The 11,161-nt window shown below is 41.5% G+C and overlaps 1 protein-coding gene across 1 annotated transcript; it reads left to right on the forward strand.

The window, feature by feature from the left end:
- The first annotated feature begins 4,287 nt into the window (after positions 1-4,287).
- LOC120037841 (astacin-like metalloprotease toxin 5) lies at positions 4,288-10,123 on the forward strand. Its single transcript, XM_038983812.1, has 10 exons — positions 4,288-4,324; positions 4,468-4,533; positions 4,682-4,738; positions 5,095-5,144; positions 7,454-7,535; positions 8,117-8,231; positions 8,420-8,592; positions 9,517-9,598; positions 9,889-10,007; positions 10,119-10,123. Exons 1-10 carry the CDS (start codon positions 4,288-4,290, stop codon positions 10,121-10,123), a joined length of 786 nt encoding a protein of 261 aa, XP_038839740.1.
- The last annotated feature ends 1,038 nt before the right edge of the window (positions 10,124-11,161 follow it).

Consider the following 11,161-nt stretch of genomic DNA (forward strand, 5'->3'; position numbering starts at 1 on the left):
GGAAAGAGATTGATGAGGGAAATCTGTGTGGAAGGGTACTGATTGACCTACAGAAGGCCTTTGATACAGTTAACCACTGTCTCCCAATCTCCAAACTGGAGGCACTGGGGTTAAGCAGTATCCCTCTAGGCTGGGTAAAGTCTTATTTATCAGGAAGGGAGCAAGTAGTAGAGGTTAATGGTTCACTGTCTCAGGCAAAACCAATGAGTTGTGGTCTTCCACAGGGGAGCGTGCTTGGGCCTCTGCTGTTTTTATTGTATATTAATGATATGAAAGATGCTTGTTCTTGCCGTCTTTTTCTTAATGCAGATGACTCTACACTTCTGGTGTCTCACAAAAGTTAAACTATGTTGGAGAGCATACTTAGCACAGAGCTTACTAACATTAGCAAATGGCTTGGAGATAATAAGCTACACTTAGGGAAAACTGAAGCAATTCTTTTTGGATCCTGACCTAAATTGTGTAGGTCGTCTGAAATCAGAGTGGAGTTAGGGGGTGAGGTGCTGACTACTAAAACCTCTGTTAGCTACTTGGGATGTATCCTTGATGGAAGCTTGGGAGGTGTGAGCATGGCCAATAAGGTGCTAGAGAAGGTTAATGCCAGGACTAAGTTTTTGGCTAGAAAGTCCAAGCTGCTTGATAAGGACTCCATGAAAGTGCTAGCTACTGCCCTCATTCAATGCCATTTTGACTATGCTAGTACTTCCTGGTTTGGGTGCTTTTCTAAACTCATGAAGGGGAAGCTCCAGATAGCCCAGAATAAGGTGATCAGGGTAGTATTGAAGGTGAGTCCACGTATTCACATAGGCAGGAGCTGCTTTCAGGAACTAAACTGGCTGCCTGTTGGGGCTAGGGTGTCCCAGATTAGACTAGGTTTGGTTTACAGGAGTATTTATGGTCCTGCGCCCAGATATCTAAGTGATTACTTTCCTCGTGTTAGGGATGCACACAATCACAGCACCAGATCAGGTGTTGCTGATGTGTGCTTATACAGGTTCAGGAGTAATGCTGGGAAAGGTACTTTCTTGTATACTGGAGCCTCAGAATGGAATGAGTTACCTCTGCCTATAAAAACAACGTCCTCTCTGGACAGCTTTAAAAATAAAGTAAAAATATGTTTGATGTCCTCTGTGCCCATATGAATAACCCCTATGATGTAACTGGAATGAGATAGATGTTCTTCTTTTATGTTTTTGTTTTAATATTTCACTGCCATACTGTGTTCGATCTTGTCTAGCCATCTTTTCTCAAGAGGACCACAATGGAAGTCCCAGACTTTATTGTGTGTTATCCTCAATGATTTTATTAATGTGCATGTATGGCTTTTAAGTTTTATGTGTGCTTGTTTTTTTAAATGGTCAAATGAATAAACTAAACTTCTCTGGGGTAGGCTAACTCGGAGCTTTCTCATATATCCTGAATGAAGTGTCTGGTTTGCGAGTTAAGGACCAATGAAATCAGATCAATAGGAGTGGGGGAAAAAGGGGCTTGTGCATTGATAAGCACATCAAAGACGTTAACAATAGGTCAAATATGACACTTTTGCCCATAAGATGGCTCTAATTTTGACTATTTTACACCATAGCCTGATGAAATTTGCAATACCTTTTCTAGAGTAAAGGCGTCCCCATACATAGGTTCAGTTTGCTCCTAGCAGAACTCAGCTAGGTGATGCAAACTTCTGTGCTCGCACTACCTAAAGACCTTCGCTTGAGAAACTAGAAGAAAGAAGCAATATTACTGTTTGTCTCTCTTGAGCCACCGTAGTAACAATATAGCCAGAAACACTTCCTCAAAATAGATACAATAAGAAATCTACATTTCTTTACACATCAGTTTAGTGCAGTACTTCTCAAGTGAATGATCGCAAAGACTTCATTGAAGAATCCGGTCCATAGTTCCCACCCCTACTGTAAACCAATCACTGATGAAGGGGTGTAGACTTCGACTACCAAACTTCGACTTGCCTCAACAAAACAATTGGTGTACGCGAACAGCTGAAAAAAACCTACCGAACACCAAAATGAACAAAAACTTCACAAAATGTATAAGTTTAAACTGTTTCGACTGGGAAGCATGTGACAGCCTTTTAAGGAAGGTGGACGAGCAAAATCCACCATCGTAGTACGGATGAAGCCTGAGCTGGAATGTGAAGCTAACTGAAACTGGCTAGATTTAATAGACCCTGAGTAGATCTAGCTTGCTTCTTGGTATACCACTCTGGGAACACCTTGGACTTACGACATGGGCTCTATGCTACATTACTGACAGAACTGTTCACTACTCTATATTATGGATGCACATGACCACTGTCTATACTGCACTATACATGAACACTAACACTGTCTACACTGATTCCCACAGCAGATATTTATTTTCTGTCATTGGGGAGCCCACCATCATAGCCAAGATCCACAACAAGATATCAGAGATGGGCCGGAGAACACGTAGGACTGAACTAAACATCCAGAAAGTCTGACCGCTCTACAACTGTGGCTGTATGACATGCCATACTCTTTTTGACCAGACGGCATCAGATACATGGCCTACACATACTAAGACAGAGGAGCGCTGTTTTGTTGTCTCAGATGCTTTATCTGAGGTTGATGTGTCTGTCTGTCAATAATGTACAACTGCAGCCCACATTTCAGGGTGTTCCTGCATCTGCTACATTATGCACAGTACTGTTCACTATATACTATGGATGCACCTTAACACTGTCTATACTGCACAATCTGTTGTTGAGGTTGAATACTTAACAACAAGTGGTCACACCTGCATCTGTTCTGGTGACACAGGAGTTTGAAGTGGAGGGAGTACAGGGCTTAGCAAGTCCTTCAAGGAGGCTTGAATATTTTCAGAAGGAGTCAGGTAATTGGTTAAGGGAGGAGGATTGGAGGGAAAGAGAGAGGAGGTTGAAAAGACTGAGGGAGGCAGAGGATGGGTTTGTATCTGTTGAAGATAGAAATGGCAAGGGAGAGGGTATGTCGAGGAAGATTGGTATCAAGTTATAACAGAGTGGGCCGGTGTTAGGAATTTTGTTAATAAATAGTTAAAACAAATTCTAGCTTTAGATAAAACTATAACAAATTGAACTCTGCATGCCTGGTGAAAAGAGATTTGTGTTGTGGGTCATAAAATAAGCAGAAAGGGTCGTTAAACTATGGTTGAACTGACCCAACTTAGCCCTGAGGTGTTTAGATAAACTTTTTAGGTCTTCCATTATCTTGAGTTGTCTGCTAAAGTGGTAATAAATTATAGTGAGCCTTCAGGATAAATGATTATATATGTGTCATGTGAGTGCCCTGTGAAGTTGGAATGAACTTTTGAACCCGTTTTCTATTTGTCAGGACAATGAGACTTAATTCTGTAACCTATGACGTCATATCTTGTATATAAACCTGTGTTTATGATCAAATGGCAGCGTGCTCCGAGAATAAACACTATTATCTAATTTTGATAAGACTGTATCCTGTCTATTTTATGTTAATAAGTATCTTACAAATTCTTATAAATAGACAGATTGAATTTAATTAATGAGTACATTAGAGGAATTATTTAATTCCACTAACAGCCGGACACCAGTTTGAGTTCTGGAGGTGAAATGGAAGGGGTAGAAGGTGTTGTATGCAGAGGAAGTGTAGAAGGTAGTGGAGGGTGGATCAAGTGTGAGGGATTCTGAGAGGATCCCTGTGAATAGTAGATCTTTGCCAGAACAGAGGGATAGGCCAATGAGTGATATATGTTTCAGTGAGGTTGGCTTAGCATTCATAGCAATTGTTATCAGCTGTACCGCAGAGATGACACGTAAGTCATAGAAAATAGATGTTGTGGTGGCAGCTGCAGAGATGTACTTGGGGGTACGAGATTCGATTTCAGAATTGTTACAGGGTGTGTTGAGTAGTAGTGTCTCGCCCTCTCGGGTCGTTGGCCTGGGGTAGGATAAGACAGGGTTAAAGTAGTGGAATAAGGTGATGGGTTTTAATGAGTGTAGGGTTAGTTAGTAGAGTCATTACATTTTTCACGTTTCCCCTTTCCCATGTTGTATCACAAAGGTAATGGATTCATACTATAGTTCAGTAGAGGGCGATAATGCAACATATTGGATGCCAACCGTCTTTAAACCTCACCGAAGAAGAAGAAGGAGAAGAAGGAGAATGCACCTGTTCTTTTGTGATTGCTGCCCTGCCCACTATTTGACTGGAAGGAGAGCTATTGCACACATTTGTTTGTGCTGTTTCTTTGGTTGTTTTCTCCCAAATCTTGGGGGACAATCGTTGTTGCAACATGGTTTGGTTTCTGATTCTCATCTGGTTTGTCCAAGGTAGGACCAGTCATTTTGTTTTCGTGATATCCTATTTTTGACTGTTGTCCATTTGAGGTAGGCCAGGCCAGTCTCACTGAGGACGCTAATTGGTGCATCATGTTATTATGTAACATGTATTATGTTACCCATGTGTATTTCAGTGGGCAGTGTTCCCATCGCCAATTTCACAAATGCTACTACTTCAAATTCTGCTTTCCCTGCCACAGGTAAGCAGGGCTGCATTGGGGACCAGTCATTTCGTTAGGTGACAGGCTGAAAGCTAGGCCTCTAATCCATTGTTATTTCATGTAGGCCAGCCCCACTGCAAAACTGTTGTTCTGTTCCTCTTTATAATATTTTCTTTCTGTATTTCAGTGTACAATTCTACAAACCCCATCAACAATTCTACAAATGTGACTTTCACTGACACAGGTAGGCCTCTACTGTGATTCTCAAGTCAATCTTTTGGCGTGGTGGGCCTAAAGAAACAATTCCATTGGTTGTCTTGGAGTTCATGCCTTATCTATCAAAAATAAAATATTGCAAAATGTGTTTAATGTTAACAATTCCCTTTAGATTCTACTGCCTCAATGGGGCCACGTTACAGACAAAATGACTGGGTTAAAATGGCTGAAACCAGAGAAGGTAACACATTCATTAGATGAAGTGCACTATCCTGGACCTCTATCATGAGGTTTGGACTTTATTAATGGCACTGGAGGTAGTGACTTGTAACCAGTACATGTCATGTCAGTGTGGTTGTTTCAGACCCTCTGTCTCTGTTACAGAGGACTTACAGTTCGACATTGCTATTGTGGAGGGAGACATTATGATTTCGGTGAGTCTATGATCCCTATTGCCTAGGTCCTGTTACTGTGTTTTAGGATGATGAATCAATCAAACTGTGATACCAACTTCTGGTATACACAGCCTGAAACTAATGACTGGACAATCGTTCAAGACAGAATGTTGACTAAAATTACATTTGAATTTACTCTACGGGTAAGTTTGTAATTCACTACTCGACTGAGGGACCTTAAAGATAATGGTATGCGTGGGGTACAGTTATGAGGTAGTCATTCAAAAATCATGCTGGAAACTATTGCACAGTAAGTCAATGCACATAGTTGACTTGTTCAGCACACTTTTCCTCCTGAACTTATTTAGGCTTGCCATAACGAAGGGTTGAATATTTATTGACTCAAGATGTTTTAGCTTTTCATTTATAATTAGTGTTCAAATTGAAAAATAATTCCACTTTGACATTAAGGGGTACTATGTGTAGGCCAGTGTAAACACATTTTCCCAAGGCATATTGCTTGTTCTTATGCTCTGAGTGACTCAATCATTATAAAATCAATGGGGCCCCCATTCATGCCATTTTAGATTCTCCCAGAATGTGTTTTTTAGAATTTATTTAGGTGAATATTAGTTATCACATCTTATAAAAAATATATTCTGAGTGTACAAAACACTAGGAACACATTCCTAATATTGAGATGCACCCCCTTTTGCCCTTAGAACAGCCTCTATTTGTCGGGGCATGGACTCTACAAGGTGTCAAGTGTTCCACAGGAATGCTGTTCCCATGATTTCGCCAATGCTTCCCACTGTTCTGCCAAGTTGGCTGGTAGTGGATCTCTACTCTGAAATGACTTGTTCCATCTCATCCCACAGATGCTTAATTGGATTGAGATCTGGTGACTGGTCAGGCCACTGCAGTAAGCTAAATTCACTGTCATGTTCATGGAACCGTTCCTAGACAATCCTAGCCTTCGGAGATGGTGCATTATCATGCTGAAAAAAATTATATTTGTAGATGGATACTCTGCTGCTATGAAGGGATGCACCAGCTTTTCAATGCTGTTGAGATATCCTGTGCCATTCAAACTTTGCTCCACTTAAATCATGGGGCCCAATTTGTGCCATGAAAATGCACCCCACAGCAAGACACCACCACCACTCACCAGCCTGCAATGTTGACAAGTGGCATGATAGATGCATGTACCCGTGGGTTTCTCCATACCCTAGTCATCCCATCAGCGTGAAACGTCAAGAACCGGTGTTCATCAGACCAGACAACGTTTTTCCAAATCACCAGTGTTTCTTAGCTCACTGCAACCACAGTTTCTTGGTGGAATTCTGTAAGGTTTTGGGTGTCATACCCCATTCGTGTCAAGGTACAGACCTCCCGGGTGGCGCAGTGGTCTAGGGCACTGCATCGCAGTGCTAGCTGCGCCACCAGAGTCTCTGGGTTCACGCCCAGGCTCTGTCGCAGCCGGCCGCAACCGGGAGGTCCGTGGGGCGACGCACAATTGTCATAGCGTCGTCCGGGTTAGGGAGGGTTTGGCCGGTAGGGATATCCTTGTCTCAGTATGTAAAAAATGTAATAAAATGTATGCACTCTACTGTAAGTCGCTCTGGATAAGAGCGTCTGCTAAATGACTAAAATGTAAAAATGTACTATAAGTTGTGAAATATTTTATGGGTCTTTGGGCATCAATGTTATACTTGACTGTCAGTTGACTAACTATTGCTCGGCACAATTCGTGTCAGCCTCCTTTGTCCTCTAACATAAATGACCCGTTTTCGATCATTGGCCTGCCGTTGGCCGGATGTCCTTTGGGTGGTGGTCCATCCTTGACACACGGAAAACTGAGTGTGAAAAACCCAGCAACGTTGCAGTCCTTGACACTCAAATTGATGAATCTAGCACCTACTACCATACCCTGTTCAAACGTACTTAAATGTTTTTGTCTTTCCCATTCACCCTCTGAATGGCACAGATACACGATCCATGTCTCAAGGCTTAACAAGCCTCCTTTTAACCTGGTCCTACCCTTCATATACACTGATTTGAAGTGGATTTAACAGGTGGCTTCAATAAGGATCAAAGCCTTCACTTGGTCAGTCTGTCATGGAAAGAGCAGGTGTTCCTTATGTTTTGTACACTGTGTATATTGCTCCGTTACCTTTTCTATATAGGTAATCTGGTTTTAGTCATTTAAGTTGACACTGAAAAGGTTTCTAATTCATAATTTTAAGAAATAATTTCTGGAAACGCAGAAATAATTGAATGAATTAATATCTGAGGCCTATACTCTACCGAAATCTGGATTTAAGACGAGGTGTTGATTTGTCCTACAGGAAGACCGATTAGCTGTGAAGTCACTTTGGCCAGAGAAAGAAGGCGTCACTTCTATCCCCTACAAGATCAACGATGATCTCGGTCAGTGTCGAATACAGTAGGAGAGATGAACACTGTAACACTAGATGTTTTTTAATACAGTGGGAATCAGTGGTGGGAAAAGTACCCAATTGTCGTACTTGAGTAAAAGTATAGATACCTTAAAAAAACATTACTCAAGTAAGTCACCCAGTAAAATACTACTTGAGTAAAAGTATTTGGTTCTAAATATACTTAAGTTTCAAATTCCTTCTATTAAGCAAAGCAGGCGGCATCATTTTCTTGTTTTAAAATGAGTGGATAGCCGGGGGCATACTCAACACTCAGACATAATTTACAAAAGATGCACTTGTGTTTTGTGAGTCTGCCAGATCAGAGACAGAAGGGATGACCATGTGTTTTCTTAAGTGTGTGAATTGGACCATTTTCCTGTACTGCTAAGCATTCAAAATGTAACAAGTACTTTTGGGTGTCAGGTGAAATGTATGGAGTAAAAAGTACATTATTTTCTTTAGGAATGTAGTGAAGTAAAAGCACAGATACCCGAAACTACTTAAGTACTTTACACCGCTGGTGGGAATGGTATGCACCGTCTAATGGTAGATTGTCTCTGATCCACACAGTGGACAGAAAGAGAACCATACTAGCAGCGTTCAAGCTCATTTCAGACCAGACGTGTATCCGCTTCCACGAATACACCAATGAGATTAACTACATCGAGTTCATCTCTGGGACAGGGTGAGTCCAAAGTGGGCACATTAACACATTCTCTCCTTCCCAGCAGTTTACAGTTAACTCACAACCTCTCCTTCCTTTTCCTCTGTTCAATCTGCTATTTTTTCCCCTCTTCCCGTCATCCCCTATTTTTCCTTCATTTCTCTCCTCCCCCTTCTCTCACCTTTTTCTCATTCTTCACTTAACTCTAGCTGTGCTTCGTATGTAGGACTTCAGGGTGGGGCCCAGCCTCTGTACTTCGGTAGAGCCTGCAATGTGGGGAACCTGTGTCATGAGCTGATGCATGCCCTGGGCCTGCACCACGAACACACACGGCCTGACCGTGACCAATACGTCACCATACAGTGGGACAATGTGGTCCCAGGTAACTCGCACCAACAAACATACTACACCACCTCACGGGCATTGCTTGTGGATCAGGGGCTGGGCTGGTCAATTTATCCCATGGAGCGCTGCAGTGTGTAAGCTTTTGTACCAGCCCAACACTAACATACCAGATTCAGCTTTTTGTGGTCTGGAGTGAAGACCGTATAGAATAACTATTGACATTTAGTATTTTATTAGGTACTGCCTAAGCAGCAGCTACTCTTCCTGGGGTCCACACAACATGAAACGCTATATAACATTTAATAGACAGTACAGCACAAGGACAGAACGACATTAGTTTAAAAAAAGAATACAGGCTTACATACATTTATGCCTTAACGTTCCATTCATGTACTTAATATAACGGAAATACTGGAGCCATTAATGGCCCCATACATTGTGACCCTTTGCTTTACTGTTAAAATTGCTTTGTCTAAGCAGGTCCTGATATCCTAATCTCACAGCACCAGTTCTGTAAACACCAGAGAATCTCACATCAGGAACCATGAGTGTTCTTGTGTTTGATGCCAATACTGTGCAGACTTATGTAATTCATAGACTACTGAATGCGAGTGCAACACATGGAAATGCTATTATGTGGAGTTTAACTGAGGTCAACTCATTGTCCCTGGCGTGAACAGAGCCACATATCGTATTGATTTGCACCTAAGTTTCACCCCTGCTTTGTTCCCCTGACGTGAATGCTGGACCTTGTTTCGCTAAATTCCCCTGACATGGATAACGCTACCTTGTCATCTACAGTTACTGCCCGTAATGGGGTAACATGTAAGCTCTTGAACTTGTAGGCTGTTTTATGTTACCACCTGCTATGGGGTTCATTAGGTAAGATGCAATATTCATGCCTTGAATTGTGTAGCATCCACCAGTCACACAATCTACCTCTTGTAACTCTGTCTTCCAGGAAAAGCAAAGAACTTTGTGGTGAAGAAAGGAGACACTCAGGACCTGCCCTATGACTACGACTCCATAATGCACTACGGAACGTCAGTCACACTCCTCTCCTCCTTATTCCCACTAAAGTCCTAATTTTACTCACCTTGTTTTTAAACTGCTAGCAATAAGTACATATTAGTTTTACTGGGCCTCTGTACAGTATCCAGCTCCAGTAACATTTCCCGGTGCTTACCAAGTGGATCCCTATTTAGGTCACTATTTTTTACCTGGGCTCTGGTCAAACTATGTGCACTATATTGGGAATGGGGTGGCATTGTGACGCAGTCCTTGTTAAAGTAGCAAGTCCTCTAATCCCCCATTGTTGGGTTTCTCCTGGCAGATACTACTTCTCATCAAACCGGAACCCCACTATTGGCTCCAAGAAGAGTGGAGTCCAGATTGGACAGAGAAATCACCTGAGCCCCCTGGACATAACACGCCTTAAACTCTATCAATGTGGTAAAGACATGCACACACAGAGACAGGAAAAATATCAGAGTTGGGCTGCCTTTGTAAATGCAGTCATTCTCATGCTGTATTCTAACCATGTTCATGTCCTGTCTTTCACAGAATAACAATGCACAGTTTAGCATTTATTACACCATCAAAGATTTCAACACTGCTGCTGTCGACTGAAGATTCCAACACAAATGGCACTGACATTTTAACTTCTCAACAATGAATAAGTTGAACTAGTCCCTTAAAGCTTTCTGATGTATTATACGTGTGTTCAGCAGCAGGCAGTAGTTTAATTTGTCCTGTGTGCTCTTGCTGCCTTGAATTAGGCCTATTCCACTGCACTTGTCTTGGAAATAAATAAAATGACCTAGACTGAAAAGAATCCAGTCAGTGTGATGTTTCTTGCAGTGTTCTATTTCATTCTATAATGGACCTTCTCAGCTATGCTCATCATACATCCCAAGGTGGGATCAGAGATGAAGTAGATCTAGCATAGAAGGAGAGACGACTTAAATTAATGGTGATTAAGGTATAAAACTTGGCTGACTAGCTAGGCAACAAATTATTTAAAAACGATGATGCTGTAACACAGGACTTAGACAGAAAAAGTTTGTGGTCACTTAGAAATGTCCTTGTTTTTGAAAGCCTTTTTGTCCATTAAAATATCAACTTCATCAGAGTGTAGATAATGTAAACTATTGTAGCTGGAAAAGGCAGATTTTTAGTAGATTATCTACAGTTGATGTCGGAAGTTTACATACACCTTAGCCAAATACATTTAAACTCCGCTTGAAACAATTCCTGACATTTAATCCTAGTAAAAATTCCCTGTCTTAGGTCAGTTAGGATCACCACTATATTTTAAGAATGTGAAATGTCAGAATAATCAAGATTAATTTCAGTTTTTATTTCTTCACGTTCCCAGTGGGTCAGAAGTTTACATACACTCAATTAGTATTTGGTAGCATTGCCTTTAAATTATTTAACTTGAGTCAAACATTTTGGGTAGCCTTCCACAAGCTTCCCACAATAAATTGGATGAATTTTGGCCCATTCCTCCTGACAGAACTGTAACTGAGTCAGGTTTGTAGGCCTACTTGCTCGCACATGCTTTTTCAGTTCTGCACACAAATTTTCTTTAGGATTGAAGTCAG

Source organism: Salvelinus namaycush, unplaced genomic scaffold (genome assembly GCF_016432855.1).
Source record: "Salvelinus namaycush isolate Seneca unplaced genomic scaffold, SaNama_1.0 Scaffold1917, whole genome shotgun sequence".
Taxonomy (NCBI): Eukaryota; Metazoa; Chordata; class Actinopteri; order Salmoniformes; family Salmonidae; genus Salvelinus; species Salvelinus namaycush.